This window comes from Leucoraja erinacea, unplaced genomic scaffold (assembly GCF_028641065.1).
Source record: "Leucoraja erinacea ecotype New England unplaced genomic scaffold, Leri_hhj_1 Leri_177S, whole genome shotgun sequence".
NCBI classification, from domain to species: domain Eukaryota; kingdom Metazoa; phylum Chordata; class Chondrichthyes; order Rajiformes; family Rajidae; genus Leucoraja; species Leucoraja erinaceus.
Window position 1 is genome coordinate 5,484 of NW_026576078.1, and position 21,280 is coordinate 26,763.

At 54.9% G+C, this 21,280-nt stretch overlaps 2 protein-coding genes across 3 annotated transcripts; one reads left to right on the top strand and one right to left on the bottom strand.

Moving 5' to 3' along the window:
- Window positions 1-2,034: 2,034 nt before the first annotated feature.
- LOC129716174 (zinc finger protein 239-like) lies at window positions 2,035-13,806 on the bottom strand. The gene is made up of 2 exons (XM_055666049.1): window positions 13,672-13,806; window positions 2,035-4,647 (listed from the first exon to the last, which is right to left on the bottom strand). The coding sequence occupies exon 2, from the start codon at window positions 4,500-4,502 to the stop codon at window positions 3,750-3,752; it is 753 nt and encodes a 250-aa protein (XP_055522024.1). The 5' UTR covers window positions 4,503-4,647; window positions 13,672-13,806; the 3' UTR covers window positions 2,035-3,749.
- LOC129716172 (zinc finger protein 239-like) lies at window positions 13,609-21,241 on the top strand. 2 transcript variants are annotated; one of them, XM_055666047.1, is made up of 2 exons: window positions 13,609-13,735; window positions 18,372-21,241. In XM_055666047.1, exon 2 carries the CDS (start codon window positions 18,490-18,492, stop codon window positions 19,516-19,518), a length of 1,029 nt encoding a protein of 342 aa, XP_055522022.1. In that variant the 5' UTR covers window positions 13,609-13,735; window positions 18,372-18,489; the 3' UTR covers window positions 19,519-21,241. The 2 variants fall into 2 exon arrangements, with proteins under 2 accessions (XP_055522022.1, XP_055522023.1); XM_055666048.1 differs by lacking the exon at window positions 13,609-13,735 and adding an exon at window positions 13,813-13,948.
- The last annotated feature ends 39 nt before the right edge of the window (window positions 21,242-21,280 follow it).

Consider the following 21,280-nt stretch of genomic DNA (forward strand, 5'->3'; position numbering starts at 1 on the left):
CGATCCTGAACAAGCCCATCCATGCCGCGCCAACTCGCTTGCCGCGCATGATGCTGCTGATGCAGCGGTATGACTTCACCATTACCTACAAGAAGGGTAAGGACATGCATGTTGCTGACACTCCCTCTCTCGTGCACCTTGGGCATCTTGCGAACAACACCCCCACGAGCAGGAGGATTTCATGGTCCTTGGTGTCGACCTCGTCCCCAGTAAGCAACTGCGTACCCTGGCCGCGCACACTGCCACTGACGATACGCTTCAAACCCGCTCCTCCATCATCAAAACAGGCTGGCCAGACAAACGATTCGACACGCCCACAGAGGTACAGCCGTACTTCCTGGTACGTGATGAATTGGTGGTACAGGATGGTGTTGTGGTTAAGGGTGACAAGGTAGTGATACCCTCATCGCTACGAGACAAATATTTCAAAGAGAGACGCAGCGGTCATCCCGGGGATGGCCGAGTACATCCGGGACCGCAGAGCCTCCTGCCCCACTTGCAACAACCTTGCGCCTCATCAGCAGCGGCAGCCCCTTCTGCAACAACCTCCAGCAGCACTGCCCTGGACGTCGCTGGCGGCAGACATGTTTGAATGGTGCGGAAAGCACTACCTCGTTCTGGTCGATTCCTTTTCTAACTGGTTTGAACTTGACGAACTGACCTCCCTCACGTCTGACATGGTCATCAAGAAGCTGAAAAGGCACTTCTCCGCCCATGGCGCTCCTGTTTGCCTGAGAACCGACAACAGTCGGTAGTTCACCAACCACATGTTCAAGCTTTTCGCAGACTGATGGAACTTCCAGCACGACACAAGCAGTCCCGAGTATCCACAGAGTAATGGACTCGCTGAACACGCTGTCCGAAGTGCCAAGCACTTGCTGGAGGGAGCACACATTTCAAAGTCAGACGTCTATCTCGATCTCCTGAATCTCAGAAACATTGCCAGTGATGAAACCCTGGGATCGCCGGCACAGCATCTGATGTCACGATTGGCGAGGTCTCCGGTCCCCACCGCACAACAGCAGCTGGTTCCTCGGGTGTTGAAGCCTGCCTCTGTCCAGAAACATCTCCAAGAGAAGCATGACATCCAGAAACGGTCATACGACAGTTCCAGCAGACTACTCGAGCCTCTACTGCCGGGCCAGGTCATCCGTCTACAAACCTCAACTGGACATTCCCGTCTGGGCACTATTGTCAGCCCGACTGACGAGCCACGATCCTACCTGGTGGACTGTGAGGGAGCGGTATAACGGAGAAGTCTACACCTGCTGGCTGTGGGGGAGCCCCGCCCACCGCCTGCTGGTCCCTATGGTCCGCCGCTCCAGTTCCAGCTGCCTTCTGCAATGTCTCCCACCCGTCCCCGCATGCCTTACACCACTCTTCATCCCTCGGTCTCCACTAACCACGGGGCCTCATCTACCACATGTTTCCCATTTCGGTCCCCATGAGCCTCTCCCGCACCATTCTCGCCTCCAGGATCTCCGTCTCATCTTTCAGGAGAGGGAGGGGAGGGTTGGGTCCGCATGCCCTCGGGCCGTGTTAGCAGACCACCAGACAGATATGGCGAGTATGTTTAACTCCATTGCATGGGTGCCCTTTCCACACTTAATCTTAAGGGGAAAGGATGTAGATTGATGATGCATGTGAACCAATCACACATAAGCCAGCATCACTAACTCCACCCCACTATAACACTCATACTAATATTTGCTCCCGGCACTGCCAGTTTTGAGTAGCTAGGATGCACTGACAACCTGTTGTCATCAACGCTGTTAACTTTTAGTGCTCATTAAAGATGTGTTTAAATCATACACGGTCTCTGGTGCCTGTTTACACAAATAAAATACATCAGCGGCCAAACGAAATTGCCAAGTGCAGGAACTATCTTTGAAGTAGTGGGGAGGTGACTGACTGCCCTTGGGCTACAGATATGCATGGAGGAGAGAATAATTTCTTATCATTTCTGGAGATGGTTGGCATTTTCTTTCATTATGATAGCACATGTATTCTGAAGAATTCCGAAGAACAGTCAGATCAGGACAAACTTATTTTATTTGTTACGTAAGGCATAAATGCATCAAGACTTTCTTTAAAAACAATTGCCTTTAATTTTTTGGGCAAGTGGAAGCCAGCTGGTACTGTGAGCAGTCGGCTGTGCAGCTTGGCTCACTTTAGCATTTTCACTTGGGTACATTATGGATGAAAAGATGCTGGTACTGTTGATGGTCTGCTCCTCGACAGGGCCAAGGAGGGCTTACATTGGGAACACTTCTCCATCCGTTTCCCACCACGGATTGCCGACCTGCTGAGGTCTACCGATATTTTGGAGGGGAATGAACAGGCGACGTGTCGGGTCAGGGCCTTTCTTTGGACTGATGGAGTCGGGGGAGAAAGTTGAAAAAAAGAGATGGGGGCGGGACAGTAGTATATCAGCGGGATAGGCAGCATCTCCAGACAGAAGGAATGGGTGACCTTTCAGGTTGAGACCCTTCTTCAGAAGTGATAGGTGGATATAGGTGAGGGAGACACAAGAAACTGCAGATGCTGGAATCTTGCATAGAACACAATTTAGTTAGATGTACATAATCTGTTGCCCAGAGTGCGGGAATCAAGGACCAGAGGACATGGGCTCAAGGTGAAAAGATTTAATAGGAATCTGAGGGGAATGTTTTTTCCACACAGGGTGGTGGGTGTATGGAACAAGCTGCCGGAGGAGGTGGTTAAGTCTGGGACCATCCCAACGATTAAGAAACAGTTAGACAGGTATATTGGAGGGATAGGAACCAAATGCAGGCAGGTGGGACTAGTTTAGCTGGGACATGTTGTCAGGTGTGGGCCAGTTGCGCCGAAGGGCCTGTATCCATCCTGTATGTATGACTCTAACACGAAGTGCTGCACTAACTCAGTGGGTCAGGCAGCATCTGTGGAGAACATGGACAGGTGACATTTCACAGAGTGCTGGAGTAACTCAGTGGGTCAGGCAGCATCTGTGGAGAACATGGATAGGTGACATTTCAGTGTGCTGGAATAACTCAGTGGGTCAGGCAGCATCTGTGGGGAACATGGATAGGTTACATTTCGGGTCGAGACACTTCTTCAGTCTGACACGATGTTAAAAGATGAGGGGGTGATTGGCAGATGAGTGGAGTAAGTGACAGAGGCGAGAGAAAATAAGGAGATAAAAGGATGTGAGATATGGAGAGAGGAAAGTATATGTGCAACTTTAAGGGACATACGTCAGGTAGCATTTGGAGTATGGCATACAGTTCTGGTCACTCCATTACAGGACTGATATGGAGGCTTTGAGGAAGGTGCAGAGATGGTTAACAAAAGGAACTGCAGATGCTGGTTTTCATAAAAGGACATACAATGCTGGAGTAATTCAGCCGGACAGGCAGCATTTCTGGGGAGAAGGAATGGGTGATGTTTTGGGACGAGACACAAGAGGGTCTCGATCAGAACGTTACCCATTCCTTCCAGCATTTAGTGTCTACCTAAACAGCACCTATCCTCGTTGCGGTGTGCCAGCTGGCTGGAGCGGGCAAAAGCCTTGCCACAGAGTGGGCAGGTGAAGGGTCACTGGCCGGTGTGGACTCGCCAGTGCTCCAACAGGTGGTCAAGGCAGGTGAAGCCCTTACCACAGGATGGGCAGGGGAAGGTCCGCTCGCCGCTGTGGGTACGCCGGTGCTGCCACAGGCTGGACATGCGGGTGAAGCCTTTGCCACACTCAGCCCACTCAGAGTCTTTCTTTAGTGTGTATCCGCGGGTGCTCCCGCAGCCCCCGTGCACTCTTGAATTGCTTTCCGCAGTGGGACCAGCCGCTCGTGCTGATGAGATAGGTCATGGGAGGCCGTGGCAAAGCGCTCTCCACACACAGGGCTGGGGCTGGGACGGTCGCCGGCGTGCACCCGCTGGTGGGACAGCAGGTTGCTGAACTGGGTGAAGCCCTTGCCGCACTGGGTGCAGGTGTAGGGGCGCTCGCCGGTGTGGGTGCGTTGGTGCACCAGCAGGTTGTAGGACTGGGTAAAGCCCTTGCCACACTGTGCGCAGGTGTAAGGCTGCTCGCCAGTGTGAGTGCGCTGGTGCACCAGCAGGTGGCTGGAGCGGGAGAAGCCCTTGCCGCAGTCGCTGCAGGTGTAGGGCCGTTCCCCGGTGTGCAGGCGCCTGTGCACCTTCAGGTGCGACGACGACTTGAAGCCTTTGCCGCAGTCGCTGCAGGTGTAGGGCCGCTCACCGCTGTGCACCCGCCAGTGCCCCTGCAGCCCCGACAACTGGGTAAAGCTCTTGCCGCAGGTGGAGCAGTCATAGGGCTTCTCACTCGTGTGCAGGCGCCGGTGCACCTGCAGCGCCGACATATGGGTAAAGCTCTTGCCGCAGTCGGAGCAGTCAAAGGGGCGTTCTCCCGTGTGCAACCGCCGGTGGGCCTCCAGCCAGCTCGGGCACTGCCAGGCCTTGCCACACACGTCACACTCATACCGCTTCTCCTTGTTGCGCCCCATCATGTGGTCCTCCACCGAAGCTCAGCCCCTCGAAGCTCAGCCCGCACACTGAGCAGATGGGGGGGGGGGGGGGCTCACCGGCACCCTGGCCACCCTCAATAGCCGCTCACGTCCCTGTCTCTCCGTCCACAGCAACAGCTCCTAAACCCTGCAGGAGGGGAACACAGAGGGTCAACAAGCTGACAAACAGGACATCACTGACGCGTGAACATTACTGGTGCTTGTTTTAAGGGGGGGAAGGGGGTTGGGGAGATGGGGAGGGGATAAGGGGGGGGGAAGGTGGAGAATGGGGGGATGGAGGAGGTGAATGGGGAGATAGGAGGGGGGGAAGGAGAGGGAGTTGGTGAGGAGGCAAGGGGGGAAGTGGGGAAGGGGGATGAGGACTGCGGAAGTGAGGGGAGGGGGAGAAGGGAGATGGTTTATGAGGGGAGAGCGGGGGGTGAGGGTGTTGAATGAGGGGGTGACAGGAGGGGTGGGGGAGAAGGGAGGGGGTGAAGGAAGCAAGTGGGAGAAGGGGGACTGCACGATCAGCGCGCCGACATCACTGCCAATCCGAGGGGGACTGCCGGCCACGCACCCTGCCAATGCGCAGAGTCACGTGGGGGGGCGGCGTGCATCCAGGCAAGAAGGTGACACAGTGCTGGAGTCACTCAGCGGCTCGGGCAGCTTCTGTGGAGAGGGGGAATTTGTTACATTTCGGATCGAGACCCTTCTTCAGTCTGATGGGAGGTACAGAGATAAGGAAGTATAAGGAGTGCAACAGGACAAATGGAATGGAGTTCAAGGAAAATGTAGAAGCGATCATTGTTCATTGGGAGAAGGTAACAGGCAATAGGTGCAGGAGTAGGCCATTCAGCTCTTCGAGCCAGCACCGCCATTCAATATGATCGTGGCTGATCATCCAGTGTCTAATTACCCCGTTCCTGTTTTTTCCCTATATCCCTTGATTCCGTTAGCCTTAGAGCTAAATCTTACTTGAAAATCTAGTCTTCAAAACATCCAGTGAATAAGCGTGTTCGGTATTCTGACTGCACATGTCCAGGTCATAGAAACATAGAAAATAGGTGCAGGAGTAGGCCATTCGCCCCTTCGAGCCTGCACCATTCGCCATTCAATATGATCATGGCTCATCATCCAACTCAGTATCCTGTACCTGCTTTCTCTCCATACCCCCTGATCCCTTTAGATACAAGGGCCACATCTAACACCCTCTTAAATTTAGCCAATAAACTGGCCTCAACTACATTCTGTGGCAAAGATTTCCAGAGATTCACCACTCTCTGTGTAAAAAATGTTTTGCTCATCTCAGTCCTAAAATATTTCCCCTTTATCCTTAAACTGTGACCCATTGTTGTGGACTTCCCCAACATCGGGGACAATCTTCCTGCATCTAGCCTGTCCAACCCTTTAAGATTTTTGTACGTTTTTATAAGATCCCTCCTCAATCTTCTAAATTGAGGAAAATACAAGCCGAGTCTATCCAGTCTTTCTTCATATGTCCTGACATCCCAGGAATCAGTCTGGTGAACCTTCTCTGTACTCCCTCTATGGCAAGAATATCCTTCCTCAGATTAGGTGCCCAAAACTGTACGCAATACTCCAGGTGTGGTCTCACCAAGGCCCTGTACAACTGGAGTAGAACCTCCCTGCTCCTATACTCAAATCCTTTTGCTATGAATGTCACATATTCACATTTTGTTATTGTCATAGGTCACTCGCTATAAAGATTCTCGGCGACTGTGCTGATGTGTGGGTGCAGTTCTGCATCTCGCCCGTGGTCGGGGTCGGGCCCGGGTCTCTGGCACTGCGGACGCTGTTGAGTTGCTGCTGGGCCGTCCCCGCCCCGGGCATGCAGCCGGCGCAGGAAGGAGGCATGGGCTCCAGCTCAGCTCTGCCTGTCCCGCCGGGTTGGTCGGCAGCCCTGGACTGGTGGGGCACCGGCTCTGGACTTGCTGCCAGCAAGGAGGGGTGACGAGTCACTCGGGGGGACGGGGACTGTCCAGTAACAGTTCGGCAGCGCTTCGGCACCATGGACCCGGGTTCGATCCTGGCTGCGGATGAGATGAGGGTCTGTGTGCGCACAGCAGCGCAGCTGCAGAGAATGTCTCTGCCCATCACCCACTCGCATCTGCCCCCTCTCTCTCGCGCTGTTGCACCCCGCATAAATTATGAATAAAGATACGAATTTAAACACAGATTATACAGCCAGCACCTTGTTTGCTTTTTCTTTATAGCAAATGACCTTTGACAAATCAATGATTCCTTGCGATTTTCAGAGTACCAAACTCGCTTATTGGCATCCACTGCCTTCTGAGGTAGAGAATTCCACAGATTCACAACTCTCTGAATGGCGGAGCAGACTTGATGGGCTGAATGGCATAATTCTGTTCCCTTTACTTAGGACCTTATAGGAACATAGAAAATATGTGCAGGAGGCCATTCGGCTCTTAGAGCCAGCAACGCCATTCATTGTGATCATGGCTGATCGTCCCCAATCAATAACCAGTGCCTGCCTTCTCCCCATATCCCTTGACTCCACTAGCCCCGAGAGCTCTATCTAACTCTCTCTTAAATCCATCCAGTGACTTGGCTTCCTCTGCCCTCTGTGGCAGGGAATTCCACAAATTCACAACTCTCTGGGTGAATAAGATTGTTCTCAACTCAGTCTTAAATGGCCTCCCTTTTATTCTAAGGCCCCTGGTTCTGGACTCGCCCAATTTTGGGAACATTTTTCTTCATCTAGCTTGTCCAGTCCTTTTATAATTGTATATGTTTCTATAACATCTCCCACTCAGCCTTCTAAACTCCAGTGAATTCAAGCCTAGTCTTTTCAATCTTTCCTCATATGACTGTCCCGCCATCCCAAGGATCAATCTCGTTAACCTACGCTGCACCCCCTCAATCACAAGGGGGTCCATCCTCAAATTAGGAGACCAAAACTGTACACAATACTATAGATGTATTAGCTTTCTTCACTGCCTGCTGTACCTGCATGCTAACTCTCAGTGACTGGTGTACAAGGCCACCTAGGTCTCGCTGTACCTCCCCCTTACCTATCCTAACCCAATTGAGATAATAATCTGCCCCCTTGTTTTTGCTGCCAAAGTGGATAACCTCACATGTATCTATATTATACTGCATCTGCCGCGCATCTGCCCACTCACTCAACCTGCCCAGGTCACCCTGCAACCTCCTAACATCCTCTTCACAGTTCACACTGCCACCCAGGGAGAAACCTTGTCTCTGAGCTGGAGTCACACAAGTCTTGCACTCAACGTTATTCCCTTTATCCCATATCTGTAAACTGTAGAAAGATCGATTGTAATCACGTACACAAAAAAGCAAGAGAAACTCAGTGGGTGCAGCAGCATCTATGGAGTGAAGGAAAAAGGCAACGTTTCGGGCCGAACCCCTTCTTCAGACTGATCGGGGGTGGGGGAACGGGGAGAAGAAAGGAAAAAGGAGGAGCCCGAAGGCTGGGGGATGGGGGGAGACAGCAGGAGGGCTGAGGAAGGGGAGTTGACAGCAAGGACTAACAAAATTGGGAGAATTCAATGTTCATGCCCCCAGGATGCAGACTCCCCAAGCGGAATATGAGGTGCTGTTCCTCCAATTTCCGGTGTTGCTCGCTCTGGCCATGGAGGAGACCCAGGACAGAGAGGTCGGATACGGAGTGTGAGGGGGAGTTGAAGTGCTGAGCCACCGGGAGGTCAGGTTGGTTATTGCGGACCGAGCGTGTTCGGTGTTCGGCGAAACGATCGCCCAACCTCCGCTTGGTCTCACCGATATAGATCTGCTGACATCTAGAGCAGCGGATGCAATAGATGAGGTTGCAGGAGATGCAGGTAAACCTCTGTCGCACCTGGAATGACTGCTTGGGTCCTTGAATGGAGTCGAGGGGAGAGGTAAAGGGACAAGTGTTGCATTTCTTGCGGTTGCAAGGGAAAGTGCCCGGGGAGAGGTGGTACGTGAGGGAAGGGAACAATTGACAAAGGAGTTATGGAGGTGGGGTCACGTTGGAGGTGGCGAAACTGACGGAAGATTACTCGTTGTATGTGAGGGCTGGTGGGGTGAAAGGTGAGGACTAGGGGGACTCTCCCCTTATTGCGGGGTATGGAAGAGACCCTGGTGCGAGCCTCATCTATGGTGGAGGACAGGAACCCCCGTTCCCTGAAGAATGAGGACATTTCAGATGCCCTGGTGTGGAACGCCTCATCCTGGGAGCAGATGCAGCGTAGACGGGGGAATTAGGAGTAGGGGATGGAGTCCTTACAGGAAGCAGGGTGGGAAGAAGTGTAGTCCAGATAGCCATGGGAGTCAGTAGGTTTACAGTGGATGTCGGTCAGAAGTCTATCACCTGCAATGGAGATAGTGATTGTAATCTCTTGTTGTCTTTCCGCTGACTGGTTAGCAAGCAACAAAAAACTTTTCACCGCACGTCGGTACGCATGACAATAAACTAAACTAAACCCTCCCACCGCCAGGGGGCGATGCGGCCAGCTGACCAGAGGCTCTGCACCGCGGCCTGCAGGCACCAGGGGGCGTTGCAGACAGAGGAACAAAGACTGCGCCGCGGCCTCCCGCTGTCAGAGGGTGCTGCACATGGAGGGCCTCAGGCGCTGCATTGCGGCCTTCAGCCTATAAGGGGCGCTGTACCACGGCCTCCCACCGCCAGAGGGCCCTACAGTCGGAGGACCAGAGACACTGAACCGCGGCCTCGTCTTTTCAATCTTTACTCATATGACAGTCCCGCCATCCCAGGGATCAATCTCATGAACCTACGCTGCACTGCCTCAATCACAAGGTTGTCCTTCCTCAAATTAGGAGACCAAAACTGTACGCAATACTCCACATGTGGTCTTACCAAAGCACCTCTATAACTGCAGAAGAACCTCTCTACTCCTATAATGAAATCCTCTTGTTATGATGGTCGGTTTAAAACTGAAGATAGAGACAAAATGCTAGAGTAACTCAGCGGGTCAGGCAGCATCTCTGGAGAACGTAGACAGGTACAAAGTGGTTGAGTAACTCAGCGGGACAGGCAGCATCTCTGGAGAACGTGGACAGGTACAGAGTGGTTGAGTAACTCAGCAGGACACGCATCTGCAGTTCCTTCCCACACAACTATCTGCAATTACTTGCAGGTCTTGGACGGAGCTGTCCTAAACCGTGCTGTGATAAATCCCGATAAAATGCTTTCTATTGTGGGGAGGGAGGGAGAGGAAAGGGGTGAGGGAGGGGTGGTAGTGAGGGGGAGAATTTCCCAAAAAGTTAATCTGCAAGTCAATAGACAACCGGTGCAGGAGTATGCCATTCGGCCCTTTGAGCCAGCACCGCCATTCACTGCGATCATGGCTGATCATCCACAATCAGTACCAGTTCCTGCCTTCTCCCCATATCCCCTGACTCCGCTATCTTTAAGAGCCTTATCTAGCTCTCTCTTTTGAAGTATCCAGAGAACCGGCCTCCACCATTCTCTGAGTCAGAGAATTCCACACTCACAACTCTGTGTGAAAAAGTGTTTCCTCATCTCCATTCTAAATGGGCGACCTCTTGTTCTTAAACTGTGGCACCCTTGGTTCTGTACTCATCCAACATCGGGAACATGTTTCCTGCCTCAAGAGTGTCCAACCCTTAATAATCTTATATATTTCAATAAGATCTCCTCTCATCCTTCTAGATTTCAGAGTATACAAGCCCAGCCGCTCCATTCTATCAACATATGACAGTCCTGCCATCCAGGGATTTAACCTTGTAAACCTACTCTGTACTCCCTCAATAGCAAGAATGTCCTTCCACAAATTTGGCGGCCAAAACTGCACACAATACTCCAGGAGTAATCTCACCAGGGCCCTGTATAACTGCAGAAGGAACTCTTTGCTCCTATACTCAACTCCTCTTGTCGTATGCAGACGTGGCGTCGAAGGATGAGAAGCCGAAGGGAAGAAGTCGAAGCCAAATAACCAAGAGACGAAGAGAGACAGAGAGACAAAGAGGGGGGGGGGGGGGGGAGAAAGGGGAGAGTGGAGTGAGGGAGAGGGCGGAAGAGGGAATGTGAGAGAGAGGGGGAGAGATGTCCAGACACTTCGAGAAACAGCCACCTGTCCCCCCCCTCTCCATTTCTCTCCCCTCCTTCCATCCTTCTGTCGCTACTTCTTTTTCCCCCTCTCTCCCTCCCCCCTTTCTCCTCTTCCTTCCCTCTCCATCTCCCTCCCTCTCTCTCCCATTCCCTCTTCCGCCCTCTCCCTCACTCCATCCTTCCCTCCCCACCCCTCTCTCTCTGACTGTCTGTCTGTCTCTCTCTCTCTGCCTCTCTTTCACTCTCTCTGTCTGTCCTGTCTCTCTCTGTCTCTCTCTCTCTCACCACTATATGTCTCCGATGATCAGCAGCTTGAACAGATGATCCTGGTCCCGACCCGCCATGGACCTGCCCCGCCCCGAACTGCGTCAGCACGTACAGCGCTCATCGTCACCACATACAGCCTGTAACGTCACGGCGTACACGTTCAACCTGTGACGTTAGCGTGTAGACACTTCACCTTTGACGTCAGCTCATTCCCCTGACTCTGCCCTCCTGACGTCAGAGCTGAAAGAGTCGAGACATTGTCGTTGGTTTTTTGTGTCTTTTCTTTCTGTTTTGTTCTGTTTAATGGGAGGTTGCACGGCAGTCGGGGTCATGACCCGTGACCCGTACTGTTGCCACACAACGCCAGCTGGAGTACACGAGGTGAACTACAGGTAAGCACTTACCATTGTTTCCATGGTAGCGGGCCAGTTAAAAACTGCCAAAATGGTCAATTTTTGCACTGTAAATAATTATGAAAATCGGGGTAACCGTGAGAGACATTTATCCTACTTTAGAATTCAAAATGTGAGGAGAAATTATGGTAGAGAGAAGCGAGAGCTGAAGGGACAACAGCTAAAGTGCTTGGCGAACATTGGCCATGCAGATATCGAGATTGAAAATATTTGGAATTAGTGCGTTTGTTCACTGCATTCCATCAACAGTAAGGCATCATTTGTGTTTTTTTCTTTATTCTTTTGGTATCTAAAACGTTTCTGAAGTGATAAATCTGGCTGAAAAATGTTAAAAATCGCCCATGGTTCTCAAGTGGGTTTTTGCATACAAAAAGAATACGCTTCTGAAGCTAAATTTATCATTATAAAAATCGCAAACCATACGTGGGTTTTGAATTACATTTTACTCAGGTGCAAGCCAAGGGGTAGCATAATTGTTAGCTGTTAATTGGACATAATCAACCTCAGAAAATTGACAATATCTTTGAAAGGGAGTGAGTGTTTAACCTGTCAGGACATTTTATTTTCCAAAATATACATCTCATTAGCATAATGATAAAAAACTTACTTTTCCACACGCCACTCGTATGTCTGGAGATGTTTTTAATGAGAAATTTCGCTTCATAAGCGTTTTTTTTATGCATGGGCGACGTTTTCAGTGATTTTTAACGGGTAAGAAAGTACATGTTTCATGTATTAACAGTATATGCCGGAAGCTGCCTTGTCCTCCACATGGATTGAGCTGCTCCATGCGACACGGCCTATGACCTGATGACCTTACGTGCAACCACCCTATAACAAGAGGGGTTGAGTAGAGGAGCAAAGAGGTCCTTCTGCAGTTGAATAGGGCCCTGGTGAGACCACACCTACTCATGACTGCGTAGCCGGTCACAGTGCGAACTCCATCATCAAGTTCGCTGACGACACCACTGTTGTGGGATGTACCACTGATGGGGATGAGTCATAGTATAGAAGATCGAGCAACAGTCCATATGATGCCAGCACAATAACCTGTCCCTCAACACCAGCAAAACCAAGGAACTGATTGTCGACTTTGGAAGGTGTAGGATGGGGACGCACAGCCCCGTTTATATCGATAGTTGAAAGGGTCAAGAGCTTCAAATTCCTGGGCGTGCACATCTCTGAAGATCTTTCCTGGTCCGAGAACACTAATGCAATTATCAAGAAAGCTCATCAGCGCCTCTACTTCCTGAGAAGATTACGGGGAGTCGGTTTGTCAAGGAGGACTCTATCTAACTTCTACAGGTGCACAGTAGACAGCATGATGACCGGTTGCATCGTGGCTGGGTTGGTTCGGCAACTTGAGCGCCCTGGAGAGGCAAAGACTACAAAAAGTAGTAAACACTGCCCAGTCCATCATCTGCTCTGACTTTCCTTACATCGAGGGGATTTATCGCAGTCACTGCCTCAAAAAGGCTGGCAGTATCATCAAAGACCCACACCATCCTGGCCACACACTCATCTCCCTGCTACCTTCAGGTAGAAGGTACAGGAGCCTGAAGACTGCAACAACCAGGTTCAGGAATAGCTACTTCCCCACAGCCAACCCCTCAGTTAAACATGGTTCGGACAAAACTCTGATTTTTAATAACCCATTATCTGTTATTTGCACTTGATCAGTTTATTTATTCATGTGTGTACATATTTATATTATGGTATATGGACACACTGATCTGTATTGTAGTAAATGCCTACTATGTTCTGTGTGCTGAAGCAAAGCAAGTATTTCATTGTCCTATCAGGGCCACATTACAATAAACTCACTTGAACTTGAACTTGAGTGCAGTTTTGGTCTCCAGATTTTGAGGACATTTTTTTTGTTGTTGTTTGACTTTTGCACAAAAGTCCGCGAGCATTGCCACTTTCATTTCACTGCACATCTTGTATGTGTATGGTAAATGACAAATAAACTTGACTGTGACTTTCAGGAATTTCTCTCAGTTAAACCTGGTTCGGACCATAAAAAAACACACCAGATTTGATAAGACTACAATTCCTAAACACTGATCTGGGGCACTGTTCTGTGTTTCTGAAGCAAAGGCAAGAATTTCATTGTCCTACTCAGAGGAGAGCCAATGTGAGGCCGACATCCCTCGTCAATTCCTGACGTCACCGCGCCGTCCCGAGTGGCCACGCATTCGTGGCCTACACCTCCCGGCGGGCGCTGCGCGGCGGCGGCCAATCGGAGCGGGCGGTGACGTCCCGACAACCAATGGGCGGAGGACGACGCCACGACGCAGGCCCGTAGTAACCAAGATGGCGGCGGCAACAGCGATGGCGGTTTGACGAAGGCGGAGAAAGAGGAGGAGGAGGGGCGGCGACTCCATTGCTCTCCCTCTCGCTCTACACTTACCGTGTGGAGGGGCCATCGGGTTACCGCGCCGCCTGCGAACGGAGACGCTCCGTCAACTACTCCGGTGAGCCACGGCCGCCATTGTTCTTCCTCCGCTCTTAGCCCCTCCCTCCACTTCCTGCCGTCTCACAAATCAGGGAACTTCCGGTCGCTCCTGATTAGATACAACGGACGTCAATCAATCACCTCCGTGATTGGATCAGAATTACGTCAGTCAACCCGCCGGTCCACGTCCCGCCTCCTACCCCCATTGGATGAAGAAGCCTATAGACAATCGGTGAGAACAAGGAGGAGCCATAGATCCCCCCCACATGCACCAACTCTCCCCCCCATGCACCAACTCTCCTCCTCCCTGTCTCCCCCCCATGCACCAACTCTCCTCCTCCCTGTCTCCCCCCCCCTTCTTCATGCACCAACTCTCCTCCTCACTATCTCCCCCCCCATGCACCAACTCTCCTCCTCACTATCTCCCCCCCCCATGCACCAACTCTCCTCCTCACTGTCTCCCCCCCATGCACCAACTCTCCTCCCCCTGTCTCCCCCCATGCACCAACTCTCCTCCTCACTGTCTCTCCCCCCATGCACAAACTCTCTTCCCCCTGTCTCCCCCCCTCATGACCAACTCTCCTCCTCACTGTCTCCCCCTCATGACCAACTCTCCTCCTATCTATCCCCCCCATGCACCAACTCGCCTCCGTTCGTCCCTGTCTCCCCCATCATGTACCAGCTCCCCCCTCCCCTCCCTCTCCCTCCCCCTCACTGTCTCCCCCCCCTCACTGTCTCCCCCCCCTCACTGTCTCCCCCCCTCACTTGTCGGCTCCCCCCTCTCACTGTCCCCCCCCTCACTGTCTCCCCTCTCACCTCCCCCCTCCCTCTCTCCCTCTCACTCCCCCCCTCCCCCCCCCCTCCTCTCCCCCCCCTCACTGTCTCCCCCTCCCTCCTCCCCCTCACTGTCTCCCCCTCACTGTCTCCCCCTCCCTCTCCTGTCTCCCCCCTCACTGTCTCCCTCCCTCACCCTCTCCCCCCCCTCACTGTCTCCCCCCCTCACTCCCTCCCCCCTCACTGTCCCCCCCCCCCTCACTCTCTCCCCCCCCCCTCACCTCCTCACTCCCCCCTCACTCCTCTCCTCCCCCCTCACTCTCCCCCCTCACTCTCCCCTCACTGTCTCCCCCCCTCATTGTCTCCCCCTCACTGTCCCCCCCTCACTCTCCTCCCCCCCTCACTGTCTCCCCCTCCACCCCACTCTCCCCCTCACTCTCTCCCCTCACTGTCCCCCCCTCACTGTCTCCCCCTCACTCTCCCCCCCTCACTGTCTCCCCCCCCTCACTCACTCTCCCCCCCCTCACTGTCTCCCCCCCCTCTCTCCCCCCCCTCACTCTCCTCCCTCCCCTCCTCTCCCCCCTCACACTCTCCCCCCCTCACTGTCTCTCCCCCCCCACTCCTCTGTCCCCCCCCTCACTGTCTCCCCCCTCACTGTCTCCCCCCACTGTCTCCCCCCTCACTGTCTCCCCCCTCACTCCTCCCCCCTCACCACTCTCCCCCCCTCACTGTCTCCCCCCCCCTCACTCTCCCCCCTCACTGTCTCCTCCCCTCACTCTCCCCCTCATGCACCAACTCTCCCCCCTCATCCGTCCCTCTCCCTCGCTGTCTCCCCCTCCTCACTGTCTCCCCCCCTCATGCACCCCCTCAGTGTCTCCCCCCCTCACTGTATCACCCTCATGCACCCCCCTCACTGTCTCCCCCTCATGCACCAACTCCCCCCCCCATCCGTCTCTGTCCTCTCCCCCTCATGCACCAACTCACTGTCTCCCCCTCATGCCACCTCACTCTCCCCCCCCGTCTCTGTCTCCCCCTCATGCACCAACTCCCCCCTCACTGTCTCCCCCCCTCACTGTCTCCCCCCCCCCTCACTGTCTCCCCCCTCACTGTCTCCCCTCCCCCTCCTGTCTCCCCCCTCTATCTCCCCCCCTCATGCACCAACCTACTGTCTCCCCCATCCGTCTCTCCCCCTCACTGTCGCCCCCTCCGTCCTCTCCCCCCCTCATGCACCGCCTCACTGTCTCCCCCCCCCACAGTTTCCCCCCTCATGCACCAACTCTCTCCCCTCATGCACCAACTCTCTCTGTCTCCCCCCCTCACTGTCTCCCCCCTCACGCACCACTCCCCCCCCCTCACTCCTCCCCCCCATGCACCAACTCTCCTCACCTGTCTCCCCCCCCCATGCACCAACTCTCCTCCCCTCTCTCCTCCCCCCCCCCCCCCCCCCATCCGTGCCTCTCCCTCCGCACTGTCTCCCCCTCATGAATCAACTCTCCCCCGTCCCTGTCTCCCCCCATCATGTACCAGCCCCTCCCCCCCCCTCTCTCCTCCCTCCCTCACTGTCTCCCCCTCACTGTCTCCCCCCCCCTCCCCTCACTGTCCCCCCTCACCCCCCCCCTCACTGTCTCCCCCCTCACTGTCTCCCCCCCCCACTCACTGTCTCCCCCCCTCACTGTCCTCCCCCCTCACTGTCTCCCTCCCCCACTGTCTCCCCCCTCACTGTCTCCCCCCTCACTGTCCCCCCCCTCACTGTCCCCCCCCCCCCCCCCCACTCTCCCCTCACTGTCCCCCCCTCACCAACCTACTGTCTCCCCCATCCGTCTCTCCCCCTCACTGTCGCCCCCATCCGTCTCTCCCCCTCATGCACCGCCCCTCACTGTCTCCCCCCAGTCCCCAGTTTCCCCCCTCACTGGCACCCCTCATGCACCCCCCTCACTCTCCCCCTCATGCACCAACTCACTGTCTCCCCCCCCCCTCACTGTCTCCCCCCCTCATGCACCAACTCCCCCCCCCCTCACTGTCTCCCCCCCCCCCCGCACCAACTCTCTCCTCACTGTCTCCCCCCCCCATGCACCAACTCTCCTCCTCCTCACTCTCCCCCCCCCCCCCCCCCATGCCACCCAACTCTCCTCCTCCGCACTGTCTCCCCCTCATGAATCAACTCTCCCATTCGTCCCTGTCTCCCCATCATGTCCCAGCACCCCCCCCTCACTCTTCTCCCCCCTCACTGTCTCCCCCTCACTGTCTCCCCCCCCCCCCCCACTCCCCCACTCCTGTCCCCTCTCTGTCCCCCCCCTCACTGTCTCCCCCCCTCACTGTCCCTCCCCCTCACTGTCCCCCCCTCACTGTCCCCCCCCCACTGTCTCCCCCCCCTCACTGTCTCCCCCCTCACTGTCTCCCCCTCAGTCTCCCCCCCTCATGCACCAACACTCCCCATCCCCTCCTGTCTGTCCCCCCTCACTGTCTCCCCCTCACTGTCTCCCCTCACACCAACCTCCCCCACTGTCTCCCCCCTCACTGTCTCCCCCCTCCCCCCCTCATGCACCAACTCACTCCCCCCCCCACTGTCTCCCCCTCACTCATCCCCTCACTCACTGTCTCCCCCCTCACTGTCTCCCCCCCTCACTGTCTCCCCCTCACTGTCTCCCCCCCTCTCTCTCCCCCTCACTGTCTCCCCCATCCGTCTCGTCCCATGCCCACTACCGCCCCCCCCCTCCTGTCTCTCCCCTCACTGTCGCCCCCCATCCGTCTCTCTCCCCCTCACTGCACCCATCTCTCCCCCTCTCATGCACCCTCACTGTCTCCCCCTCACAGTTTCCCCCCTCATGCACCAACTCTCCCCCTCATGCACCAACTCACTGTCTCCCCCCCCTCACTGTCTCCCCCCTCATGCACCAACTCCCCCCTCACTGTTCTCCCCCCCATGCACCAACTCTCCTCCTCACTGTCTCCCCCCCATGCACCAACTCTCCTCCTCACTCTCCCCCCCCCCCCATGCACCAACTCTCCTCCGCACTGTCTCCCCCTCATGCACCAACTCTCCCATTCGTCCCTGTCTCCCCATCATGTACCAGCACCCCCCCCTCACTGTCTCCCCCTCACTGTCTTCCCCCCCCTCACTGTCTCCCCCCCTCACTGTCTCCCCCCTCACTGTCTCCCCCCTCACTGTCTCCCCCCTCACTGTCTCCCCCCCCTCACTGTCTCCTCCCCCTCACTGTCTCCCCCTCATTGTCCCTCATTGTCTCCCCCTCACTGTCTCCCCCCCTCATGCACCAACTCTCCCCCCATCTGTCTCCCCCTCACTGTCTCCCCCTCACTGTCTCCCCCTCACTGTCTCTCCTCATGCACCAACTCACTGTCTCCCCCTCATGCACCAACTCTCCCCCATCCCGTCTCTGTCTCCCCCTCATGCACTGTCTCCCCCTCATGCACTGTCTGCCCCCCCTCACTGTCTCCCCCCCTCACTGTCTCCCCCCTCACTGTCTCCCCCCTCACTATCTCCCCCCTCATGCACCAACTCACTGTCTCCCCCATCCGTCTCTCCCCCTCACTGTCGCCCCCATCTGTCTCTCCCCCTCACTGTCGCCCCCATCTGTCTCTCCCCCCTCATGCACCACCTCACTGTCTCCCCCCCCCCTCACAGTTTCCCCCTCATGCACCAACTCACTGTCTACCCCTAACTGTCTCCCCCTCAGTACTCCGCCCAGACAGCACCTATAATCAGAATCGACCCGGGTCTCTGGCAGTGAGGCAGTAGCTGTACCACTGCGCCACTGTGCCACACAGAATTATATAACGGTTTCCTCCGCCATAAATGCACCCAATATGTGCTAGTATTGTCCTGTTTGCCAGCTTGTTGCCCCTCTGTTCACCTCCTGCAGGGTTTAGGTGCCGTTGCTATGGACCTCCGTAGTCCCGACGAGGATTTGAGCAGCCATTGATTGCAGCCAGGGTGCTGGTGAGCCCCCCCCATCTGCTCGGTGTGCGGGCTGAGCTTTGATGGAGGACCACATGACGGGGCACAACAAGGAGAAGCGTTATGAGTGTGACGTGTGTGGCAAGGCCTGCCCGAGCCCGAGCCGGCTGGAGACCCACCGGAGGGTGCACACGGGAGACCGGCCCTTCAACTGCTCGGAGTGCGGTAAGAACTTCATCAGCTATGCCAACCTGCAGCAGCACAACAGCGTGCACTCCGGCGAGAGGCCCTTCACCTGCTCTGACTGCAGCAAGAGCTTCAAGACTGCACAGGTCCTGAAGATGCACCGACGGGTGCACAAGGCTGAGAAGTCCTATGGCTGCTCCACCTGTGGCAAGAGCTTTGCCCGGTCATCGGGGCTGCGGCTGCACCGGCGGGTGCACAGCAGTGAGCGGCCCTTCACCTGCTCCGACTGCGGCAAAGGCTTCAAGTCGTCAGCGCACCTGAAGGTGCACAGACGCCTGCACACCGGGGAGCGGCCCTACACCTGCAGCGACTGCGGCAAGGGCTTCACCCAGTCCAGCAACCTGCTGGATCACCAGCGCACCCACACCGGGGAGCGCCCGTACACTTGCGTCCAGTGCGGCAAAGGCTTCGCCCAGTCCAGCATCCTGCTGGCGCACCAACACACCCACACCGGCGAGCGTCCCTACACCTGCGCACAGTGCGGCAAGGGCTTCACGCAGTCCAGCAACCTGCTGTCCCACCAGCGCACCCACACCGGCGAGCGTCCCTACACATGTGCCCAGTGCGGCAAGGGCTTCACCTGCTCCACCACGCTGCTGTCCCACCAGCAGGTGCATGCCAGTGGCCGTCCTGTCCCCAACCCGATGTGTGGAGAGCGCCTTGCCATGGCCTCCCATGCCCTGTCTCACCAGAGTGTGCACACCAGTGGCCAGCCCTACGACTGCCCGTACTGCGGTGAGGCGTTTGACAGCTCGCGGGGGTTGCGGCAGCACCGGCGGGCCCACGCCGGAGAGCGACTGCTCCCACTGCGGCAAGCATCTCAAGAGTGTATGGGGGCTGCGGCAGCACCCGTGGATACACACTAGAGAGAGACCCTTTGTGTGCACTGAGTGTGGCAAGGGTTTCACCCGCCTGTCCAGCCTGTGGCAGCACCGGCGTACCCACAGCGGTGAGCGTCCCTTCCCCTGCCCGAACTATGGTAAGGGCTTCACCCACCTTGACCACCTGCTGGAGCACCGGCGAGTCCACACTGGCCAGCACGCCCCTTCACCTGCCCACTCTGGCAAGGTCTTTGTCCACTCCTCCAGCCTGCTGGCACACCGCCATGCTGTTTAGGAAGACACAAAATGCTGGAAGGAATGGGTAACGTTTCGGGTAATTTCTTCAGTCTCCCATTCCTCTCCAGAGGTGCTGCCTGTTACTCCAGCATTTTGTGTCATTTTTTGTAAACTAGGATCTGCATTTCCTTGTTTTTAAACCATACTTGTTAACCTTCTCTGCACCTTCCCCAAAGCCTCAACATCAGACCTGTAATGGAGTGATCAGAACTGTATGCAATACTCCAAATGCTACCTGACCAATGTCCCTTAAAGCTGCACATATACATTCCTCTCTCTCCCCCCTCCCCACACCCTCCTTTCTCCCCTCCACTCATACATAACTTCTCACCACCCCACCCTCCCGCGTCCCTCTCGCTCACACACCCCCTCTCCCGCTCCCTGTCTCTCTCTCACACACTCCCCCTCTCGCTCCCCGTCTCTCTCACACACACCCTCAACACCCCTTCCCTCCAGTGCCTCTCCCAGGCAGAAATAAAAAGCTTCCCCCCCTCCCCACGTTTCCTCCGTCCCTCTCCTACACCCCCTCTCTCTGTCCCTCTCTCTCACGCGTACACACACTCCCTCTCTCTTTTTCTCTCTCACACACTCCTCTCTCACACACACACCCTATTTCTCTCGCACACATGCACCCCTCTCTTGCTCTCTCACACAACCTCCCTCTGCTCTCTCTCACACACATTCTCACACACACATTCTCACACACACACTCTCACACACACACACACACACACACACATTCTCACACACACACTCTCACACACACACACATTCTCACTCACACATGCACCCTCACACTCTCTCACACACGCTCTCTGACACACGCAGCACCTCTCACACACGCTCTCACATACATTCTCACACACATTCTCACACACGGTCTTTCAAACATGCACTCTCTCTCTCCTTGTATCTAGACTAGGCGGGCATTCCACCCTACACTTGCACTCAGTCCGCCAAGTCCTGCTGGATCTCCCGGTTGCCAACGATTTTAACTCCCCTTCCCACTCCCACACTGATCTTTCTGTCCTGGGCCTCCTCCATTGCCAGAGTGAGGTTGAAAGAGCTAATAGCCCTTTTTCACGTGGCGACTTGACGCAAGATGTAGCCAGAGTGGAGTGGTCGTGGTCTAACACGATATCACACGATATAACGGGGGTAGAGTAAAGAGTTCCCACGGTATTCGGCAATTCTGTCATTTGTGCGAGTGACTTGTCCGTCTCCCGATCTTTCCCGTTAATCGTGAATGAACATCGTGGACTGTAGTGTAGTTAATCACGTGGCACAAATTATGTTACTTTGTTGTCACACACTATATTGTTTTTTTTCACCCGAGCTCTTTAATGAGCTGAAGAATAATCTGTGTTTTTTTAGACAAATGTTGTTTGGTGTGATGCACCTTCTCTCAATATGTGCAAGAAGTCGTCTTTTTATTTTGTCAAATATGAATAAAGACTGTGTCTCACATTGACCGTGATGATTGTGTTATTTTAAGATCTACTGAGAGGTG

What these genes read in the sequence shown, in the direction of transcription:
- LOC129716172 (XM_055666047.1), top strand. Translation starts at nt 18,490, where the DNA reads ATGGAGGACCACATGACGGGGCACAACAAGGAGAAGCGTTATGAGTGT.
- LOC129716174 (XM_055666049.1), bottom strand. Translation starts at nt 4,502, where the DNA reads ATGATGGGGCGCAACAAGGAGAAGCGGTATGAGTGTGACGTGTGTGGC.